This window comes from Molothrus ater, chromosome 7 (assembly GCF_012460135.2).
Source record: "Molothrus ater isolate BHLD 08-10-18 breed brown headed cowbird chromosome 7, BPBGC_Mater_1.1, whole genome shotgun sequence".
Classification (NCBI taxonomy): domain Eukaryota; kingdom Metazoa; phylum Chordata; class Aves; order Passeriformes; family Icteridae; genus Molothrus; species Molothrus ater.
The window spans coordinates 33,237,210-33,261,469 of record NC_050484.2 but is presented as its reverse complement, the minus strand read 5'-3'; the positions used below and the strand labels follow the sequence as shown (position 1 = coordinate 33,261,469).

The 24,260-nt window shown below is 36.8% G+C and overlaps 1 protein-coding gene across 1 annotated transcript in view; it reads left to right on the top strand.

Annotated features, from left to right (window-relative positions):
* The window catches only part of LRP1B (LDL receptor related protein 1B), a 632,190-nt gene that overhangs the window by 503,117 nt on the left and 104,813 nt on the right, over positions 1 to 24,260 (top strand). The window contains exons 42-55 of the mRNA XM_036387231.1: positions 308 to 497; positions 2,393 to 2,597; positions 7,866 to 8,058; positions 9,207 to 9,332; positions 11,345 to 11,473; positions 12,847 to 12,966; positions 14,480 to 14,593; positions 14,782 to 14,931; positions 17,465 to 17,587; positions 19,333 to 19,452; positions 20,309 to 20,437; positions 21,299 to 21,421; positions 22,700 to 22,840; positions 24,021 to 24,208. Of these exons, the coding sequence (XP_036243124.1) occupies positions 308 to 497; positions 2,393 to 2,597; positions 7,866 to 8,058; positions 9,207 to 9,332; positions 11,345 to 11,473; positions 12,847 to 12,966; positions 14,480 to 14,593; positions 14,782 to 14,931; positions 17,465 to 17,587; positions 19,333 to 19,452; positions 20,309 to 20,437; positions 21,299 to 21,421; positions 22,700 to 22,840; positions 24,021 to 24,208 (2,051 nt within the window). The remainder of the gene's footprint in view (positions 1 to 307; positions 498 to 2,392; positions 2,598 to 7,865; positions 8,059 to 9,206; positions 9,333 to 11,344; positions 11,474 to 12,846; positions 12,967 to 14,479; positions 14,594 to 14,781; positions 14,932 to 17,464; positions 17,588 to 19,332; positions 19,453 to 20,308; positions 20,438 to 21,298; positions 21,422 to 22,699; positions 22,841 to 24,020; positions 24,209 to 24,260) is intronic.

Below are 24,260 nucleotides of genomic sequence, written 5' to 3'. Positions count from 1 at the left end.
TTCTAAAGTGTTATCTGGGGACACTGTAGTGGTGTACAGTTAATAGATAATACCAGTTTAATGCTTGTTAGAATTGATAAATATAGTAAAGTGTTATTAACAGTGGTCTTTCCCTCTATGTTGTTTTAATTTAAGTTTATGAAAATCATAAGATTTTTATTACAATAGAAACAAACAGAAGAAATTATAAAAATTATAATAAGCTGAAATAACCGAACCCTGCGGGTCTGCAGGATCAGCCCTGAGGACAAACAAAACCAACCCATTGGCTGGAGTTTGATTTGCCGTCTGTAACTGTATCTTGCAGATGTTGGGTCAGTGGAGGGCCTGGCTTATCACAGAGCTTGGGACACTCTGTACTGGACCAGCTCCACCACGTCCTCCATCACCAGGCACAGCGTGGACCAGCGGCGCCGCGGGGCGTTCAACCGCGAGGCCGTCATCACCATGGCTGAGGACGACCATCCCCACGTGCTGGCCCTGGATGAATGCCAAAAGTAGGTGTTACATCTCTCCTGCAAGTCCTAATTCTTGCCTGGTGGCAAGCAACACTCCTTCCTTTCAGTCAGCCGATGTTGCTGAACCCTACGGAGGTTGATTAGATTTCTCCGTGTAGGAGGCAAATGTTAACATGTTTTATTGCTGATATCTTTTGTTGTCTTGCTCTTATAAAGAAGTTGCAGAATTAAGATTCAATATTTCATATGTTTTTACGCTTCAGATCAAATAATCGTTGCATTTTCATGGAATGTAAAAAAAAAATCAAGCTGCTTTTCTTAAGAGTGAGCTAAATGCAAATTACTGAGTAGTCGTTTTCTCAGACATGTCACAGATGCCTCAGGTTTCAGCTTTTATATTTTTCAGATTCTGTGCTGCTTTAATGTGTACTTCTGAGTTTCATATTAGGGGATGGTGAGCTCTCTTTACAGAGTAGGGAGACATAGCAATTCCTTCTCTACCTGGGGACCAAGGACAAATGATCCAAATCTCAGCCCCAAGAGCACAAACAACGTGGACTGAAGAGAGAAAAGCAAGCAGGATGGGACCTCATGGTCTAAAGCTGTAATTGGATAATTAACTGCAATATGCAAATGGAGCAGAACTGATCAGAGTGAGAGTTCCCTGTGACTGGTCATCCATTTTGTGACCATTTTGGTTCATCTTGGGTTTCACCCTGGCTGGGCTCTTGTGCTGCCCAAGGTGGATCCATGGAGGCCTTTTAATAAATCTCTACTTTATTCTTTAGCTCTCTCTAGTCTCTGTTCTAGGTCAGCCTTCACAAGGCATCATCCCTGTTACTGCTGAAGTTTAAAAAAGGTCCAAAATTAATTTAAGCACTTACAAAAAGAAGTCTGAATTTCTTGTGTGCAACATAGTGGCCCATGATTTTATCACAGAAATCAGTGTTGTATAAAAGTATGTATCAATGGAAAAAATCCTGCAAAAAAGTTTAACTTAGTTCCTTACTGCCACTCTCAAAAATACCGTGTTAGTGACAGGATTTTTATTTTTACTTTAGTGCCTTACATATTTGAGATACATTAATTTTTCTCTGATGATTCTAGGAGAAAGGCAACCTGCTTTTTCTGCTTCTTGTAACTGTCTCTGTCTTTTGGGGAAGCTGGGGAACATTTCTGCTGTATTAAATTTTATTTTTAAGTTGTGTTAGCTGAATGTACAAAGCTGCATGAGTATTGGAGCATATTTGCACGTGTGACTTCATGTCCTGTTAATGCAAGTCAAGAGTTTATGCTTCACTGTAAATACAATACCAAGTACCACCAATAAACCCCAAAGCTCTGATGGAGATTGCAATGAGAGGAGGGGCAGGTTCTGTCAGTCCATGGATTAGAATTCCATCAGCAGCCCGGTCCACAACATTTTCTGTTGTTGTTAATAGCAACAAGGGCCTGACTGAGCCTCCTGTAGAGCACATTAAGGTCCTTTTCTTCCAATTATCAACTCTCTGCACACCAGTCCTTGGGTCTGTATTAGAGCTCTAACATGGGAGAAGCTGCAGATTAATTTCACTGTTAAATATTACTAATACACACATTAACTGAATTAAGTTTATATCATTACACAGCTTGTGCCTCTCTCTAATGGTAAATTACTACAGAGACAAGATCAGGATTGAACAGATCTGTAAGAGAAAAGAATTGTACTCCTATGCAAATTAATGAACTACATAACTGCTATAATTTGTAAATATAATTTATTTATAGGCTGTTGCATTTTCTTATTCACTATTGATTACCACAATTATTTATAGAGGCCATTCAAAGTTGTTCATGAACACATTTATTTTTTTTTTCTCTGTTGCTCATTTTGTAGAGAATTAAATTATAAAATGTATCTTATGGTTTTGTTTGTTATTTTGATTTTAATACAGCTTAATGTTTTGGACTAACTGGAATGAGCAGCTCCCGAGCATCATGAGATCCACCCTCTCAGGCAAAAATGCCCAGGTTATCATTAGCACTGATATTCTGACACCAAATGGACTCACCATTGATCACAGGGCAGAGAAACTTTACTTTTCAGATGGCAGCTTGGGGAAAATTGAGAGGTGTGAATACGATGGATCACAAAGATATGTAAGTAAAACATATATTCTGTGCATTCCCATTGTATGTTTGTTTGCATTCATTACTATCTTCAAAGTGAAATTGTTACAGAAAGATTAATAATTGCCTAATTTTCTCCTAGTATTAGTTGTATATTAGGCTTTAAACTCTATTGAAATACAAATAATGCTTTGTTTGCTCAGAATTTCTTTTGTGTAATGCTTATGTGTTACTCAAATCCTATTTCTAATAATTTCTAGCTATACATTTTCAGATATTGAACTGCTCTCCATTAGTCTTTCATCATAATATGTTTTGGTCCTTGAACACTCTTTTAGCTTCAGCTCAAGCAGATCTCTTACTAGGACTGTGCTGAAGGCAGCTGATCTGTGCTTGTGGTTTTGTTACATCTTTAGCACTACATTTCTTGTATTTCATGAAATCTTCATTTCAGGGACTTTGTAACTCCCAAAGTTCAGGATATAATGAATGAAGGGCATGTTCTGGCTTGTATTCAATTCCCAGCTTTGCAAGAGTGAGCATCATCTCACTTTGATAAGTATTAACTTTTTAAAAGTGCTTCATATGCAATATATGAACTTTGAAATATTTTTTTTTCATCTTAAACGAAAACTACGTGGCTTTTTGGAATCTTATCCAGTTGTTCCCCACGCTATTTTTAGACAATTTTTTTTCAGCATAAAATAGGAGAGCCAAGCTTGTAATAGCAGAACTGAAGTACAATCAGCATGGATAGGCGTGTGCTTTCCCTTTTTGTTTTCCTTCTATAAAAATTGACCACAGCTCAGTAATGCATTCAGATGCAGTAACTGTATCAAAAACTTGGCAAACCAACCAAATGGGTTCTGAAGTTTTCAGTCTCTGACTATATACTTACTAACACAAAAGAGAAGTACAAGGTAACTAGTTAAGTACAAGGTAAATAGTAGGTTGTGATTAAATAGTTTAACTTCATCTTTACATAAGGTAGAACAAAGTAGGCATCACAGACATGATGTAGGACATGATGCCACTTCGTTACAGAAACCATTACTAGAATACTACTTTTTAAAGCAGGCCTTTGGCTGTCACTTTGCAGCAGCAAGAAGAAAAGGATCATTGAGTTTTCTCAGCGATTGAACATTGAAACTTCCAATTTTTCTGTGTACCTTGCCTCTTGGTTTGGCTTTCTGACAATTTACCTCTTTTTCTCCATTGCAGTAAAAAAAAATAAAAAAACAACAACAACAAAAACCTCCTGAACACAGTGATCTGTGTCCAGCACGCTCTTCTGAAGGGTTTTTGGGAGCTCTGGTGTGTTGCACCAATACCTGTTGTGGGATAATCAGCTGATTCTGTGGTCAAGAGCACTGGTCTGGGTTCTCACTCTTCCTGCATCGCTTAGCTGAGGATTGTTATGGCAGAAGGAAAGGCCCAGCAGGCTGCTTGGCCTCTGGCACTACTTCAGCAGAGTGGCAGATCACCCTGTAGATCATTTTTACTGACACAAGCAATGCCAGAATCCAGCCTGTTGACTCTATTATTACCCTAGTGAAAAATAATATTTCCAGGACAGTTGTTTTACTTTGCTCATGTGCTTGTTCATCTGGATGAGATCCCCAATTTCTGTGACCTCAATGCAAGTAATAATTGTTCTGCTCTTCTGATGATCTCGGACTCTTTGGGGTGTTTCAGTCCTCAACCACCTGTCAAAAATTGTTTAGACAGATTAGCCTTTTCCCCAGTATCTCTGCTTCATTGCTCTCTGGTTTCAGTTAGGTTAACAAGGGTAGAAATTGGGTAGCAGAACATGAAAGGCTAATGGCAATGTAATGAATTTCCTTCCAGATAGCAGCTTCTTTCTTCATTCTGCTCACCACAATAATCTACTGCAATGAATTAGTAGAAAATCATTTAGCAATATTGAACTGACTCTTTAAAGTGGATTGTAAGAGTTTATTGATTTTTGTGTTGAGCTGATATTTTAATACCAGTATTTGGTTTCAGGAATGCTCTTTCAAGTTTGGAAGATTTTTTTGTCACTATTGTTCCTCCTTATTGCTTCAAAGATATAAAGTTTTTTGGGGGTTGGGTTTTTAACATTTTTTGTTCTGTTCTGTCAAATCTTCTGGTTTAAAAAACAGAAGTGACATTTATTGTTATTATTATTATTATTCTTTCCCATTTTCTTCTGTTTTTTTCTCCTGCCCTTACTTGGATTTAATATTATGGCTACATCTTGTTTTAGCTGCTCAGTGCTTTAAATACTTTTTTTTTTAAGAGCACAGAAAAAGAGCCTTCAGCAAATAAGGCTAATTTCAAGTCTTGGACTTATTTTTCTAATAAATTATGAGCTACTTTGATTTATTTTTTTCTTCGTCAGTTTGAAATATTTTGCAACATTTAATGTGTGAAAAACTAGAAACATTGTTAACTTCCTGTAAACAGTTATTTTTTAAACATCCAGAAGGAATGTTTTGTTCTCAGTTATAATTTTGAAGACCTATAGGTGTGATTGTTAAAATAAATCTGGGTTTAGAGATATTTCTGGTAATTATAACTTTCATGTAGTTGCAACCTGCCAGTAATTGTAACTTTCAGTTTCTAGGATGTTTGTTTTTGTTCTGTTGAATTTCTGTTTTAATGCAATTCAAGAAGTTTCACAGTTTGCATTCCAAGTTCTGTTTTATTCAATCAGATTTTATCAGATATCTTCTTCAGTCGACAGCAGAAGTGCAAGCTTTAGGTTTGGCTGTGCATTTATGAAAAAAACAGAGAAGCCAGAGAAAAATTTTCGTCTATTACTTAAAGCTTGCAATATCTTCTGTAACTGAACCTTGGTATCATTTAGAATTAAAGCATGGGTGTGTCTGACTTGGATGTGTCTGACTTCCACTCTTGCAGGTGAAGAGATGGTAGGGATGTCTTTTCATGATTCCTTAAAGTTTTAAAATTGTACTTGTGTTGTTGCAAGCATAAATTTAGAATTAAAAAAATAGAAATAAAAATTGTCACAACTTTGTGTTATTAAATAACAGAATTAGAATTTCAATGAGCAGTAAAGGTGGCCAAAAGCTGATAGAAATATGGAGTCTTTATTTTTAGTTTCTTGAATAAAACCAATGTCCTTGGATAGGACTGTGACATAATACAGAGACTCCAGGAAATGAAATACAGTGAGCAATAGTGAAAAAATGTTTGGTTTTGTAGCACTGTATTTGGATCTCAGCTCTGCCAAGGGTGAACAGCAATGATCAGTTCTGTAGTGAACTTGCATTCTATTGTTACAATCTGAGATAAATTAGGACAGTGCTCCCCAGCACAAAAAGCTGAGCTGGGCAGCGCTTTAGTCTTGGTTTTTACAATAAAATCTTTCCAACTGGGACAGTTTCACACTATCACAGAAAAGAATATAGGGCTGCAAAATCTGCATGGCCAGATTTCATAAAGATCTTCCAGAAACATAGATGATTTTTATATTTTTTTTTCCCCCTGAAATGTCTGAATATGAACACTGTAAGCTTTTCAGAGTGTATTAGGAAAAATGTCTTACTGGAAATGTACACAATTAGAGAAAAAATCTTTTACCATTAATTTATTCCCATTTCTCTTTTAATACTTTTTATTCCAGAAAAATGTTGGGTAGAGAAAAGTTGTCCTCTTGGGATATTTATCACTGGGAAGAAATCTTTACTGGGTAAAATGATTTGCTGTCCAACCCCCTTTAAAATATGCAGAAATACATGATGTACATAGTGTAGCAGAATTTGTTATAATTATCTGATTAATGTAAGCAATTTTGACATTCTGTCTGTATAAGTGAATTTAAACATGGACAGGAGTGCTCCTGTGCACAGGACTAGAATTATTTATGCTAGCAGGTTGTTGAGATAGCCTGAACTGGCACAGGTGGGAGCAAACCTGGAGCATCCTTTGGTATTGAATCTGCAGAACTGGGGCACCTTCTCAGTCTCAAAGGCACAGCTGTAGTATCAAAAGTGGGGGCTTTTGTTTCACAACATGAAATTTGGATGTCCTCTATAGTAGGTGCATTTGTTCTATGTAGAGAAAGACTGCTACACACCCACCATGAATTATTTAATAATTAAATATGGGATTGACTATTACTGCTCTCTTCTCATCCCAGCATTTTTTAAAGAGCTGTCACACAGCATCCCCTTGCAAGCACAAAGGATTGCTGATTCATGGAGATTTCCATGAAATCCCATCACTGTTATACACTCCCTCTGGGAAAGGGGATAAAGCACATGAAGCAGATGGAAAACCATGGTGATCTAAGTACATGTGTTAAAGGATATTATTTTTCTAGTTTTATCCCAATTTCCCTATGATAAGTTGCACATAGACAAAGGATTTTTTTTTTTACATAGCCTGGATGAGAACTGTTCCCACTTTATAAATATACATAACTTACTACTTTTTTCACACAGAAACCTAGAATACAATTAAATAAAAATAGTAAGAGTATTATTTATATCCATTATCTAATAGAGAAATGTTAACCCCCTTGCAGTAATTCTCTTCGGCCAAAATGAAACTTTCAACTAAAAAACCGATATAAATTCATCATATTCTTCAGAAGGGAAGCTAATAATGTGAAATTTTAAATTCTGATATATGGAAAGAAAGAGCATATGCAAAAATTTTACAGGAGCTGTGATTTGGATTGAGATAAAATTCATTGTATTTCTAGAATTTTTTTTCAAACCTTATAGTGACCTTATAGTGATAGTTTTTTTCAAAGTATATAGTGATCTTCAATTCATTTGTTCCTTCTAGGTTTTAAATTAGTTATTACTGTGGTGTGATTGTATTTTTTTTCTGAATTGGAAAACCTGAAACATTTATTGTCTAGGGTTCAAGTTTCTAATGTGATGATGTGGTGAGTACTCTTCAGCTCTAAAGCTCTTCAGTTCACTTTGGTTCCTAAAGACTGAATTTTGAGACTTTCAGCCATGCTGAAAGAACCTCTTCTCTCTTCTGTTGGAGCTATTAAGCAGGTAAAGTGTTGAGTAGGTATTTTTACAGGTGCATTTAGATAAACTGTGATTTTTTTTTAATTAAGCAACAGATGCCTGGTTTTCTGAAATTTGGATGCCTGTGGCATCCTTTTAACACATTTTAAGTGCTGTTATCTCATTTCCCCAGGTGCTGCAGGTATAAAAGTATTAAGTGTTTTGCATCAACATCATGGGAGTCGCAGTTTGCACTTTAAAATTCTCTCATTCAGTGACAGCACTTCCTCTCCTGTTTCTCTTCTGCACTTCTGCATTTTAGGTCATTGTCAAGTCTGGCCCAGGCACCTTCCTCAGCCTGGCTGTGTATGATGAGTACATCTTCTGGTCAGATGGAGTGAGGAGAGCCATCCTGCGTTCCAGCAAGTACACAGGAGGTGACACCAAAGTTCTGCGCTCCGACATCCCGCACCAGCCCATGGGAATCATCGCTGTTGCCAACGACACCAACAGCTGTAAGCTACAAAGCAGTTTTCCTAATGCCAATATCATTCATTTCGGGGATTTTACTTAGCTTTAGCTGTGTAAAAAGTGTTTTGTTGGTGTTTCTAATTTTGTTAAGAAAAGATGGGATATAACCTTTTCCCAAGTGTCTTGGTCTGAAAAGACAGGTGTCTGCTAAGGAGGGCAGGAGCCTTCCTTCAAATGGAAAACGTAAACCCCCTCCCTCCGAATTATTATAATTTTTAAAATAAGGGGATCTCAGGCAAAGATATGGGAATAGGAATAACAGTTCTTTACTAGGAAAATTAAAATACAAATGCAATAATACAAACAAACAAAAAAAAAATCCACTGCCAGAGTCAGAACAGGCCCTGCCCCCCTGTGTGTCAGGGTGGGGGCACAGCCCCATCCCATGGTCGCTCAGCCTCCTGCAGTGCCAGCTGTGGCTCTGCTGGAGCAGGGATCCTGCACAAGGGGGGAGTTTTCCTCTGCAGCTCCAGGGCTGCTGGAGATGGGCCTGGCTCCCTCTGGGAATGCAGGGGAGCAGAAAGCTGTTTCTCTGGGAATGCAGTGGGAAAAGGCTGCTGTGGTGTTCCAAACCTGAGATTGTATCCAGGTAGGAATGATTGGCTCCTCCCCCTGAATGGAGCATCTCCCAATAGGATGATCGAATTTTATCAGCCATGCAGGGGCACTCAACAGTGTCCTGGCCCATTAACAGAAGAAATTTTTCCAGAGGGAGGATTGATTTGTGGAGGAGATAAAGAAAACTGCCCAATTAACAGAAGGTGATCGCCCCACCTCTAACAGATGGCAATAGAATACACACATATCTTACAACCCAGTACACCAAGTAAATAAGCATTATTTGGAATGTTCTGCTATGGGTGTTGAAGCTCAGTGGATAGCAGCTAAATACTTCCCTGTCAAATTTCTGCAGTTTTGAATGTTGCAGGTTTTTAAAACTATTATTTTCCAGGTGTTTGTTTATCTTTAGCATGCCAGCATCTGAGGGATGCTGACATTTTCATCTGACCGATAAAACGCGAATCAATTGCCTATGAATCTGAGATATGGTGACTTTTGCTCCCTCAAAGACATTGGCCACTGAAGCAAATTTAATAAAATAAGAGTTCATCTCTTGTCATTTGTCTTCCAGGTGAGTTATCTCCCTGTGCACAAATGAATGGAGGCTGCCATGATTTGTGCCTTCTGACGCCTGATGGACGAGTGAACTGCTCGTGCAGAGGGGACAGAGTCCTGATAGATGATAACAGATGTGTGAGTAAGTAATGGTGGCTGACACGATGCTTTTCTGTGCTGTGAGGCACTTGGCTTTCATAGGACAGTTGGCCCAAGCCATTCATTTTATCTCTTCTGTATACTGAAAAAAATGATCTGGCTATTCAGCACAAACCAGGCTTTTAACTTTTTTGTCTTGTAAGTCTTTTGGGGGGTTAAAACATGTTCATACTCTCCTTAAACTCCTATTATGGTAGTGGGTTGCTGTTTCCTATTTATAGAATTTTTATGTATTTATCACAATTACTGCTAAGATAGATAGAAATATGTGTATGTATCCTTCCCTAGGGTTATGGGGGATAAGCTACTGAATTTGCTTAATTAAAGCACTTTCTCACCTATCTTTCTGTGTTGTCAAACCAGTGATTGGCAGTGGAAGTGAGAGAGGTTCAGCAGATGAATTCACATGCCTAACAATTTATTTTGTAATTATATGGCATTTATATTTTCCAAATTCATTGCAACTCTTAAAATTGCTCTTAGGTAAAACCATGTTTAAATTGTCATCTAGGACATGAAATAAGATTTAATCTTCTAAATTATTCTGTAAAGTGTTTGCAGGAAATGTTGATCTCAGCTATCAGGAAAAAAAATAAGACATTAAATGATGGGGTAGAGTAGCACAGAAAGGATGGAAACAAGACAGACTTCAGTTTAGCGTTGAGATCAAAAGTTCTTTCTTCATTTTTGAAGAATTGCAAGTGATACTCAATGCAATTGAAAGTTAGCAATTCCAGCTGAGAAAAGGAATTAACTGCCCTTTCACAGTGTAATTAGGCTGTGTAACTTACTGCCAGTCAAGAGTCTTGAGACAAAGCTTCAGTGAAATTCTGAGAGATGATGATATGGGTAATGACTGCTCTGACTACTTACTTGTCATCAAAGGAAACCATTTGAAAGGCGTTTAAATTCTTTGTTTCTGCAAGATGGAGTTTGAAGAAATCTCTACAAGGGTGTCCAGTCAGATTCAAACTGAGGGCAGGTTATGCTATATATACTTTTATTCTTTTAATTTTTTTTTCTAAAGATTGCAGTCTAAGATGCTGAACTAGATTAACTACAAATGTAATTGATAATTATTCTCCGTAAGTTCTTACAATGCTAGAAAATGGAGGGAAAAGAGATAAAAATACTTCAAATGTAAAGGACATTTGAAGTCCTTTAAATAAATCATATTCAAGACCAGATCTCACCTTATTCAGAATCTGTTTTCAGCACTTTTTCTTCATGTTTCAATCAAGTCAAGAAATGCATTGAATTTATATTGGCTTGGCTATTGCATATAACAGACATTGGTTCTTTCTGAATTTTTGCAGAAGTGATTATAATGGAAACAAGAAAGAAGCATAACAATTGGATATAATTTCTCCATTGTTCTTCTTCTCAAATTGTCCTAAATCCTCCTCATTTCTCTTCACTTTGATATTTTGGTTAGAACCAGACTCACAAAGCAGATGTTTGACTTATTCTGAAGTTCATGACCAAACTGTTGCGTCCACTTTCTGAAATGTTTTTGTTTCTTAAGTAAAAGAGTAAAAAAATTTAACTGCTCCTGATTCTCTCTAAAATAATAGATAAAACATCCACTAAAGGAGAAGAGGAGGGTTTTTGTGAATAAAAGAAAAAAGTAAAATGGAAGCAGCAGGTTTTCTGCCTTGGGGTTTAGGCTCTATCATTCAAGCTGGGGGTTGAGAAGGCATGGGTGATTTGAAGGAAGCTGAGCACAGTAGTTCCAAAGTTTTTATCTTATCAGAATGAGGTGCTTGTGAATTGTTTCACTGCATGTTCCTTCATGGATATTTGTCAATGTATTTTCTTTTACAGGTTCGCGTTGTAGAAGCTTTTAAGTTCTGATGCCATGGTGTGTTTTACTGTTTTGTACTCAGGTTTTCAAAACTCATGTGGGTCAAAATTGAAATGCAGCCAGCATGTTTTCTCATTTTCACTAGTTGTAAAAGCTTTTAAAAATTACGTGTTAATGTGGTTTATTTTTAGGTAAAAATTCTACTTGCAACATCTATTCGGAGTTTGAATGTGGGAACGGTGAATGCATTGATTATCAGCTGACTTGTGATGGCACTGCTCACTGTAAGGACAAGTCTGATGAGAAACTTTTCTACTGTGGTGGGTACTTCCAGATCTTTCACCTTCCTGTTGTCATTTTCGTGTTAAACATGCTTAGTTTGCTTCCTCTTATTCACACCAACTGCTCGGCCAAGATGCTCAGGAAGAAAATGCCAACACACGTTAAGAAAACCTAGACATGACATGGAAAAAATGACCTGAAAATATTTTTTTCTTCCAAACTTCATGTATTAACTGACATATTTAATAAAAGCATCTCAAATGTTCTCATGTTTCTGTCTAGAACAAAAATAAGGAAAAAACATGGCAAAGTGCTTTTTTAAAGATGGAAGACACCTTATTGTGCAGTAATGTAAAATATATAAATTCTACTTATTAAATTTTTAAATAGATTTATAAATACAAGATTTGTTGCCCAGAGCAGCTGTGGCTGCCCCATCCCTGGAAGTGTCCAAGGTCAGGTTGGACAGAGCTTGGAGCAGCCTGGGATAGTAGAAGGTGTCCTTGGGATGGCCTGGGGTGGAAGGAGATGGTCTTTAAGGTCCTTTCAAACCCATTCCATGATTCTGTGATTCTGAGAACCAACAATTTGTCTTTCCATGGATTTGCCACATAATTTTATGAAGGACATTCTATTAATTTGCAGTGTGACAGTGAACATCTTGCCTCATTTAAATCAACTGTACCAAATATTTTGCTACATGTTGGAGGAAAAACCTGGAAGAACTGGGGTCCTTTCATGCACTAGATCATATACAGGGTGTTGTTTTCTGAATCTGATAAAGAACAGAGTACTGGACTCATTATTTTGAATAAGTAATGCAGTGAACATTATTATTGTGACTTCTGCCATAACTAGGGCTTTAGTAAATCAGTCCTGAATTTTCAAACATATCATTATATGTAAAATTCATACATTCTTCTATAGTGTTCTTGAGCAGAACGCTGTTGGTATTGGTGCTCAGAAATCCAGAAATCTCTGCTAATGTTTGTTTTTATTTTATTCTCTATTTATCCCTGTTTTGGTTTAGGCCAAATTTGGTATGCTTCATTCTGTGTGATGCCACATGCAAACATTCTCCCCAAAAAAGTGTGTCAAAAGAAATGCATTTAAAGTACATGGGCATTTTGTATCAAGATAATGAAAGCTGGGAATTAGGCCACCCTTTTTCTTTTTTTTTTTTTTTTTGGTCATTCTTTCTCATTATGCTTTCATTTATTGCTCTTTATCCCTATATCCATCCAAGTTGTGCTGCATAATGTATGAACAATTTCTGAAGGTTTTTTTTTTTTCCTGTAGCTTGGAATGCATCACCAATTAAAATATTGTTCTGGATTGTTTGTTTGGATTGAGGGTGAGGCTGTTTTCATGAGGTGTCAATCCAATCATGAGCTGGTATTTAACTTTCCAGAGAACAGAGGCTGTCGGAAGGGCTTCAAGCCGTGCTCCAATCGCCGCTGCGTTCCCAGTGACAGAGTCTGTGATGGTGCCAATGACTGTGGTGACAACTCTGATGAATTTGACTGCAAAGGTAAATGGCATCCTATTTCCTAGGTGATTTCTGAATATTGCTTTGTAAATACTCATTATGCAAATAGGAGTAGCTGGAAAATAACATGTAATTTAATCATATGGTGGGATTGATGCAAAGGCTGATTTTGGTTTGCACCTACAGTCTTCTAGAAAGACAGTGGGTTTGGCCATAAAATATAAAATATACATGTGCATTATGCATATAATATTTTATATTTTATATGTATAAAATATAAAACACAGATGCTGTATCTTCTGTGAAGTAATGAGAGAGTAACTTTACTGCAGACAGATTGAAAGATGGTGATTTCTCCTCTGCATGTGCTTCTCCTCTGAAGCAGGAAATGCTCCATTTCTCTGCTTCTCAGATGCATGGCAGTATCCATGTCCTTTGCAAAGCTTACTAGAATTGTTCTCCTCTTCATATCAGAATTGTTTTTTGATTTATATCTTTTAACATGAATATTTATATCTGTGCAACAGCCAATGCATATAGACCAGCAAGCAGACCATACAAATCCTTAGTTACAATTGAGAAAGGTTGGCAGGGATATTATTCCATGTGATTTATAACTAAAAGCTAAATAGCAACAAGTATTTGTTGAAGGCACCAAATTATTTTTGATCATTTATCTAAATATAAGTAAGGGGCAAAACATATAGGCAAGACCCCGAACTGGTTTTACAGGAAATAAACTGAGATTCATGGATGATCCTGAAAATGCTGCTTCCTCCCTCAAGTGATGATCTGGTGGTTTCAGCTTGAAACCAGGTGGAAACACCAATTTCATGTAGTGGTTTTGGTTCAACAATCTGAGATTTCATCAATCTTGAGATTTCCTGGCCAATGCACCAATGAGTGGGGTGGGTTCAGTGCTGGCCAATCACCAGTGCACTCACTTCCTGCTGTGAGGTAGGATTAGGGGAAAGACAAAGCAGGCTCAAAACTTTAAAAGGCTATAAAGAAAAATTTATTAACTGTAACTAGAAGAAAGAGTAATAAGAATCATAAAAAAACCTTCAGAACACCACTTCTTCCCTCACAACCTTTTCTTTCCCACTGGCAATGTAAAGAAACAAAACCTAAAATTTCAGTAAGTTGCCACTTCTAAGAATGTCTTTCTTCAGTTCACTTAGGGAGAGAAGTCCCTCTTGCTAATATTATGGAGATTTCTCCACAAGAAAAAACCCCAGTTTTCTCATGGCTCACAATTTTTTCACAAACAGCAGCCTCTTGGGGAAATCTGCCATCTTGCAAAACCAGGATAATTGATTATCTCAAAATGAATTGAATTACCTAGAGACACTTTTAGGCTAAAAAAATAAATTAAAAAATTAGCAACTTAGAAGGTGTAATAAACTCCAAATCACACGTCTGCTGGAAGGGTACAGTGTGTTCTGAATGCCTCATTCTGAAAGGCAGAAGGATTAAGCATCATCATGTGTCTGATGTGCATCTGCAGAGTGTGTTTAGCACACAGATTTTCATCTTTTATAACCGTGTGTTGCAGACGCGGCGTGCGCCCCGGCAGAGTTCCGCTGTGCAGATGGGGTTTGCGTGGGGAAATCAGCACGGTGCAACCAGATCATTGACTGTGCAGATGCCTCTGATGAAAAGAACTGCAGTGAGTTTGTGTTCCCACTCCCTCCCAGCAGCTGCTCCCTGATTATTCCTTGTGTTGGAGCAGTTCATTCCTGGGTGTTGCTGCTTGGGATTCCAAGCCTGCATGGGCTCCTCCAGCCCAACGTGAAAATTAAACGTTGAGGCTCTCGGGCTGTGTTAGGTGTGTGGTAATTTTCTGTCTCTTTCCAGATAATACCAACTGTGCTTACTTCTATAAACTTGGGATAAAATCTTCAGGATTTATCAGCTGTAACTCCACTTCCCTCTGTATACTGCCAGAATGGATTTGTGATGGGTCTAATGACTGCGGAGATTATACAGATGAACTAAAATGCCCAGGTAACTGTAAAAAAAATTAAAAAAAAAAAAACAAACCCAAAACATTAATTTACCTTTTAAACAAAGAAAAAAAGTCCTATTTGGGGAGGGAGAGTGTTTCTCATTGTGTTGCAAAATGTTTATTCGGTCAATACTTGTTTATTTAACATAGACATTATTACAATGCTGAATGCAGTTTATTCACCTTTATTTTGTTTTTCCTGGGATTATGTAAATTATTGCAAATGAATGTTGACTTTTTTTCTGAAGCAAACTGTAATGTCTAGCTTTCTATTTCCTCCAGGTTAGGCCTGTCATTTATCATTTTTATTTAAGTAAAACACGAGTCATTAAAATGTCAAGCTCATCAAGCATCAGCATAATCACTCAGGAACTTTTATTAGCTACTGCTTTAGTGGGTGGTATTTCTTTTCTTGCTGACTTGTTTTACTTTCTCTTTATTTGGTGGAGGTCCTTGGAATAGGCTGCCAGGGTAGAAACCAGGGTTGTTTTTGTGATAGCAGCCAGGAAAAAGTGATCATGATAACTTGAGCCCCAGACACAGGACTGGAGTTCTCTTTAATGTTAACCAATGAATTATTCATAATATTCAGTTCTTACCTAATGAAGGAGGGAATTTATGTGTTTGCTTCATTTTTATCCAGAACTCCACATCTGAGTTTGAGAATATTACATTCAAAATGGAAACATTTTTATTTCTATTGGTTTTTATAATTGATTCATTCTAGAGTAAAATTAACCTCCTGTTGACCAGTAACTCTCTTTCCTCTAAGAACTAGTGTTAAATAAAAGTAAATATTTACTAAATAATAATAAGTTTTATTCGTTTGTAAAATTAGAACTTCTAATTTTATGTTGTTCAATGCCATCAAATTTTTGCATAGCAGTGGACATAATCTGATTCTTTCCATTTAATATTCTCTTTATCTGTGTGATAATCCTGTTGTGTCACCAGAAGATTCTATTAGAATTCTCATGTACATTGTGCCAAATTTATTGACAAAAATATTACCAGGATCCAGAGGAACCTGGGCCTTCAGCAGTACTGTCAGCCAAATCTGTCATTAAGAACTTCCATTAGTCCTATAAAATAGATGCATATTAACTTAGAGTTTTCATTCTAATCTCTACATTCTCTAGATTATCTCTTAATTATGAAGAATTTATTGTATATAACACTTCATTAAGGCCAAAATAGCTTAACTTGCTGTATTTTTAGACAAAGAAAGGGTTTTTTTTCCATACCAAGGAAAATGTTGAGAGCAGTGTGCTACAGCTTCGGTAAACTAATGTTGCATAAGTACACTAATGTGCATTTTATTCCATTGTCCATTTATTTGTATTACTTCTCTCTGAATTCCGAATGTGTGCCAAAATGTTTCATCATTTTAATGTGTGACTAATTGCCTGGATCGTTCCTCCCTTTACTTGGAAGCAATACCATTCCCACTCAGCCTACATGTGATTTCCTTTGCCATTTCATTCAAAACTGACCAGCTCTGGCACATTAAGTTTTTGAGTGTTGTTTCTGTTATGAATATTGCAATTCCCATTAGCAGTTTGGTTCAGTGTCATTGTTCTTACAGAAAATTACAGCAAAATACTCATGGAGGGTAGCTTTGCTTAGGGAACTCTTAATACCTACCATGTCATCACAGATGTTCCACTTCTTTCTTTAGTCTTTTTTTTTTTTTTTTTTTTATTCATACAGCTGTAGAATCCATAAATGTTTACTTTACTTTTCCTTTTAAAAGAGAGGAGGCTGAAAACAAATCCAGTACACTGAAGGAATAATGAAAATCATGGCAGAGAGTTTCAGTGGTCTGCAGTACTTGGAATTCCATCCTGGGTTTTCCCAGGATCTTGCTTAAGATTTTGAAAATAAACTGTTATTAGACCAATATTTGTGCTTGCATCATGAAACTCCACATGTGGCATGTTTTCCTTCCTCACACCTAGTTTCTTAATCATTCATAAAATTCAAATTTTAAATTACTTTCTGACTCAACAAAACTAAAAAGCTAAGGGAGAACTTATTAATGACCAAGAACTTATTTCTGACCAAGTCTAAACCTCTTGCTCCAGCATCACTGGTGGAGCTCCTGTTAGTCAGTGCACGCATGAGATTTGTGGCTTCTCCCAGTGACAAAAATACTGCCACAATTAGATTATCTTGTAAATGACAGCAGAAAGTTCAGAAGGGCAATTTCTTAAGCTGGTGTAAAACAGCAAGCAATGCTGACCTGCCTGACCTCAAAACCTGTAAACTGAAATACTTTCCTCTCTAGGCCTTCTGATTTAGTTTGAAGCTGTGCTCTGATTCTTCTCTAAAAGAAAATAAAAAATAACTATTTCAGCTCCCTAAACGACTTAGCTATCACTTTTTAGTTATTTTTATGAACACATTTTATTTTCCCCATTTTTAGACATAAACACATTGTCCATCAGTATTCAGAAATTTAGCAGAAATGTATTAGGCTCCTAATCATACTAGTAGAGACCATTTTACATTACATTCTTTATTTTATCACAGTTCAAAACAAACCCACATGTGAAGAAAATTATTTTGGTTGTCCTAGTGGAAGATGTATTCTGACCACCTGGCTTTGTGATGGGCAGAAAGACTGTGAGGACGGAGTAGATGAATTGCACTGTGGTGAGCATTTTGTCTTATTAGTATTTCTCTAGTCACTAATGCACTTTGGAAACAAAGAAATGTGTATTTATATCTCAGAGATTCTATAAAAAAAAAATCTTTAATGCCGTGTTTTCAGATTCAACTCTAATACTTCATGCTGCCAATACCTTAAATTCTATTTTGTGCCAGAATGAAAGCCCTTTAATTTACTTTTTTCTCTCTTAAGGACATATTTATATACAGAGTTTTCTATTAATTTAATATTTAACAATTTCACTAATTCTTCACAACTCCTCATTAGAAGAGTTTTACAGATATAATGACTTTGAATCAGTGTCTGGACCCCAGCAGGAAATATGCAAAGCTCAAAGTAGGCATTGCTTTGCATCAGAGACCATACAGCTATAATTGTTTAAAGTAATGACAAAAGTGATGTAAATATAACACAGCATGAACTGTGAACTGGGTCAAGGGTCTGTTCTGTCTCAGATCTTTTCAGATTCTTAAATTTTACCTAACTGAGGCACAAAGCAAGTTGGTTTTACTCCTAGTGAGAGCTGGTCTTTTCAATTTGTGGATTACCTGAATGGATTATTTTTGTAATGAAATTGTACCAGAAAGTAGTGTCAACGTTTCTATTCCCAATTTAAATAAGACTTGAAATTTGGGTTTTTTTTCAGTTTTTTGTGGTTTTTTCCTTTACTTCTTACCATGACTGAACATTTTATTACTTATTATTTATTTTATTACTCTCTTCATGACCCAGTGCCCACTGACATGCTTCCCTATTTGATTTGCAGTTTACATTGTATATTTTTATCTCATAACTTTGAAATTAGGAAGTGCTGTGCACTGTGACAATCAGTGTCTTTTTTGTTGGCCACATTTGTCAAGCATAACTTGGTGTTTACATTTTTAGGTTTTATACTCTTGTGTACAGTATTGTAAACTGAATTAGCTGATTTTTGTGGGCAAAAGGGAAGGGTTCTTAAGTCAATGCTTCCTAACCCATTGATTGATCTTGCCCATTTTGAGATACCTGTTACAATGCTCTCCTTTAAATTCAGATTTCTTACCTAAAATTCTTTTTAATGTTAATATTAAAATTTGTTGTCATCAATATCAGTTGCAACAAAATGCAAAGAAAGAAGCCTGGGAAAAATGCAAGACCTGAATTTTTCAGAAAAGAATAGCATTGATTTAGGACAGTTTTGCAGTCTGATTTTGGAATGTAGAAACTAGGATTTTATTTTCAATGTATAAAAAAGTGTAAATGGGATTAAAAAAACACAAAAATTTTTCTTGTGAAAAAAAATAACATGATATCTTTTAAAGATGGAGTTAACTTCTGGAATACCAGGAGGAAGGCTGAGTTGGAAAATTTGAACTGTGTCCTCACTGTCCTACTATCTAAATAAAGCAGTTCACTATAGTTGTAGCAGCTGTTAAATATGCAAACCAGGCTACAGGTTTTTTAAGTGTTTATCCTCATCCCACTTACAAAATATTTGAAAATATTGGAATATCTTTTGGAATATTTCACTGTTTATTTTTAAAAATGTATTGGTGAATGCAAACTTGCAGAAACTGATAAAATACTTAATAACAAGATTGGGATTGTGCAGAGTTTTGGAGCGTTTTAGTACATAGAAACTGGGAGAAGAGAAAGGAGCAGTGCAAAAAATCCTAAACCATGCTTGAAACAGCAGGGAATGCAGTGATGTTGTGAACCTAACAAATGCAGGGCCTGGTGTCACCCCCAGATTCGTCCTGCTCCTGGAATCAGTTTGCTTGCTCTGCAAACAAGTGCATCTCCAAGCAGTGGACCTGCGATGGTGAGGATGACTGTGGAGATGGTTTAGATGAGAGTGATGCCATCTGTGGTGAGTTCAGTTCTGATCTTTTCAGTTCTGGGTTAGGTCAAGTCATGCTGAATGAGGGAGACCAAGGTTCGATATTAGGAAAAAGTTTTTTACTGAATGGATGATAAAGTTCTGGAATGGTCTTCCCAGGGAGGTGGTGGGGTCACCATCCCTGGATGTGTTTAAAACAGACTGGATGTGGCACTGGGTGCCATGGTTTATGTGAGGTCTTGAGGCTGGGTTGGACTCGATGATCTTGAAGGTCTCTTCCAACCCAGTGATTCTGTGAATTCTGTGAAAATTTGACTGTAAAACAATCCCAGCCAGTAGGTTTATTTGTGACCGTGTTCACAGGGATCCGAGGATGAGGGAAGAGATGAGGATCTGACTCCATATTTCAGAAGGCTTGATTTATTATTTTATGATATATATTATATTAAAACTATACTAAAAGAATAAAAGAAAGGATGTCATCAGAAGGCTGGCTAAGAATAGAAAAAGAAAGAATGATAACAAAAGCTTGTGTCTTGGACAGAGAGTCCAAGCCAGCTGGCTGTGATTGGCCATTAATTAGAAACAACCACATGAGACCAATCCCAGATGCACCTGTTGCATTCCACAGCAGCAGATAACCATTGGTTACATTTTGTTCCTGAGGCCCCTCAGCTTCTCAGGAGAAAAAATCCTAAGGAAAGGATTTTTCAGAAAATATCAAGGCTACAGTTTATCATAATGTGCAGAATGAAACAATCGCTGAGATTTTAAAATAAACCCTTTTTAACCATTACCAGTCACCATACAAACTAGGTGTACGGGTATTCCAGCTGGGGATTTGGGATGGTTCAGTGCTGAGGGCTCCCCTGCCATGTGTCCCCAGGCTCAGTGACGTGTGCTGCAGACACCTTCAGCTGCCTGGGCTCCCACGCCTGCGTGCCCCAGCACTGGCTCTGCGACGGGGAGCGCGACTGTCCCAACGGAAGTGATGAGCTCTCCACAGCGGGCTGTGGTAGGTTTGCATGTCCAGAAACAATATAATTCTCATGCTATTTCATGTTATTTTCATGTCCACTTGGCTGGTGAAGAGTGCTGACCCATGTGTGAGCACACGGAGAGGATCCTTCACAGTTTTACTCAGGCTGACACAGGGAGGCAGCCCAGCTGGAGGTCAGGATGTGTGGCGCTTCACAGGCATTATGCAGTGTTTACTGGTGAAAGTCAACACTTCAGTGACATTACAGTTTTATTGCTCTTCCTGAAGAAATTGCTGCTGCTCATGTCAAGCAGGTTGTGCATCATAGAAGGGAGATGCAAATTCTGTCTTCAATTTACTCTGTGTAATTGTTCAGATCCTGACATCTCTTGCCCTATAAAATGTTACTTCCAGTCTACCTGAGACACATTTCCATGAACAGGGTCAGGAGTTCAGTAATAGTTTAATTGGAGGGTTTTTTTTTATTAATACATAAAAATGGTACATAAGTATATTCTATATATTTTGAGTGTTTGTGGACTTCAAAGAGCATTTGTTCAGGAGCAGACCAATATAAAGACATCTCTTTTCCCAAAAATATTATTTTCTTCAGAGCCAGACCTCAGTTTAGCCACAGACAGCATCGACTTCTGAAGCTTTTCTTTCTTGGATTACAGAAGATTTTAGCTATCTTTACTTCTGTAGCATTCTTTGTGATGAGTAGCTTTTTCTGGTATTGAATTGTGTGATGCTTTTTATCTGACTAAAAAGTTATGGTTATTTACATTGAATTCCCTCAAATTCACTTCTCATTTCATCTTTGTGTAAGAAAATCGGTTGTTTATCTCATTGTTCTCAATTTCTTTTTTTTTTTTTTATGTGCTGTATTTTCCTTAGCTCCCAATAACACTTGTGATGAGAATGCTTTCATGTGCCATAACAAAGTCTGCATTCCCAAACAGTTTGTTTGTGACCACGATGATGACTGTGGAGATGGATCAGATGAATCCTTGGAATGTGGCAAGTATAACAAAAATATAGTAAATAAAACAATTTCACACTGCTAACTGTAAGGCATTCTTCAGGGTCTAAGGCATTATTGAAAAAGAAAGCTCTTCTTATTTTTTTTAGTTGTTTTAATTCTCACTTTTAAATTATGTATTAATTAATACAGCTTGGAATTAACATGGATCTGGGGCTACAGTGACAAATTATTTTCCATAGAGTCTTACAGTTGATTGCTAATAATATTTAGGAGAATTTTAAAAGTATGCCCTAGAATTTCTTGTTTAATAAGTTTATCTTTTATTATATGTATTTTTGTCTTTGTCTCCATATATAGTTTTTTTTTCTATCAAAGAATCAAACACGTCTGTCATGATTATCGCTTCATTTAAATTCTAACAATATAACCATATGTGAATGTTTAATTTTCCCCATTCACATGAATTTAGGGTTTCTTATATGTTCTGAGTCTCTGTTCAATGTATCTTGGCCATACTCAGAAGCATTAATCTATAGGAATAATATTTATGGAAAATACAGAGCAAATATCCCCTTCAAAATGACAAATTGGTGATTATCTGTGGTATTTGCTGGATCCCCAGGATGAAGGAGGAATTGAGACTCTGACTCCGTGTTCTTAGAAGGCTAATTTATTATTTTATGGTATTATATTGGTATGTGGTATTATATGTATTAAAGAATGGTATTATATTTTATTAAAGAATACTATACTAAAACTATACTAAAGAATAGAAAAAGGATACTTACAGAAGGCTTAACAAGATACTAATGAAAAACCTGACTCTCTCCAGAGTCCCGACACAGCTGGACAGTGATTGGTCATTAAGTAAAAACAATTCACATGTTGGATAAACAATCTCCAACCACATTCCAAAGCAGCAAAACAAAGGAGAAGCAAGTCAGATAATTATTGTTTTCATTTTTCTCTGAGACTTCTCAGCTTCCCAGGAGAAGAAATCCTGGCGAAGGGATTTTTCCAGAAAATATGGCAGTGACAATTATCATGCCTGGTTTTGTGCTGTTGCAATCTATATTGGTTATTTACTCGTAAATTTGCTCCAGAAATGAGAAGCACAACAGAAAATTGCTAGAAAATATCTGCATATTATAGATTTCTTTATTTTGATTTCTCTCTTTGCTGGTGTATGAGCACAACACGCTGCATCTCTAAATGGAGCAAAAAATAATTTTCTTTCTGTTGCTTCAAAAAGGCGGAATTTCATGTTGAAACTATGAGAGCAAGCATGAGGTGGGTGGTTGCTGGTTTTGTAGGGTATCGTCGCTGCCGTCCTGGAGAGTTCACCTGCGCTGATGGGCGCTGCCTGCTGAATTCCCAGTGGCAATGTGATGGGGACTTTGACTGCCCAGACCACTCTGATGAAGCCCCTATCAACACCAAGTGCAAAAGTTCAGGTTTGTAATTTTTTGCACCAAGAGCAAAAGTTCTGGTTTAAAATTTTTTGAAGAGCATGTGTGACCTCTCTTTTTTGAGAGCGATGGTTTAGGGCTCTAAGTCAGCAAATGTAAAACCTCATTCCTTAAATTTCCAGTGCTTTCATGGTGATTTTGCTCACGTCTTGCAAAGACAAAGTGTTCTGAGCATCCAAAACTTCAGTTCACAAAGTCCAAGCCACCAGATCCTAAGGAATGGAATAGCAGACAGTTCCTCAGTGCATAACTCCTGCTGATGCTAAATAAGATGATATTAATATTGTAATTTCCAAAGTTTCTACCTTGCTCTTATAATGGTTATTGTGTTCCAGATATTCATCACACAAAAGGAGTTCATATAAAAGGGGATATAAAGTTGTTCTCACTATAAATAATAAACACTGCTTAAATTTTTTAGTAAATTATTGACCCAATGCTATTGGTTTTATTGATATTTTCTGCTTACATTAGTAAGTTTGATGAGGTTTGACTTGTTTTTGAGAGGGAAATTAGTCCTGATCTGCATATGTTGTTCTAGTCTGTGGCTTTTTGAAAGACCAATTCTTCTGTCTAGATCTGAGCATTTCATTGCACTGCAGCCAGGTTCTTTATTCCAATTCTGATGGAAAACACACTCATCTGCTGTGAAGTGAGGCAGCACACCTACCTTATATTTATTTGAATGTTCCAATCGTTATTTGAAGGATCTGAATGTAGCTGAAATGATGTATTGAAGTTTTGCCAAACAGGGAAGAACATATTTGCAGGAAGACAAATATTTCCATTAGACAAGGAATTCATTGGAATTCAGCCAGTTGTGTTCCTAAACACCTCAGCATCCACAGGGGGAGGAACCCATGTTTTTTGGAAAGTAGAACAGTGTTTTGTGCAGAGATTATGTAGAGGGTTCTCCATTATATGAAAAAGAAATATGTAGGAGGGAGTAATAAGTTGATGTCTTCACCGATTTTTCCAGGAGAGGAATAACCTTCAAAGACATAGAAAAGTGGGAAGTTATTATAAAGCTATCAATAAGGCATAAATATTCAGTTGTTACACAATTTTTTCATTTTGCATACACATAGCAGCTGATCCATGAGAAAATTAATTCCAAATACTAAGAGATGACACCAAGTTGTGTGTTCTTTTTTTTGTTTTCCAGAGCAGTCATGTAACAGCTCTTTTTTTATGTGCAAAAATGGCAAGTGCATTCCTCAAAGTGAGGTTTGTGATAACAAAGAAGATTGCAGTGATGGGTCTGATGAGAAAAGCTGCCACATTAATGAATGCCTCAGTAAGAAAGTCAGTGGCTGTTCCCAGGACTGCCAGGACCTTCCTGTTGGATACAAGGTGAATAATTGCAAAATGTGGTTTAATATAATGCGAGTTTTTTAGCTCTCAA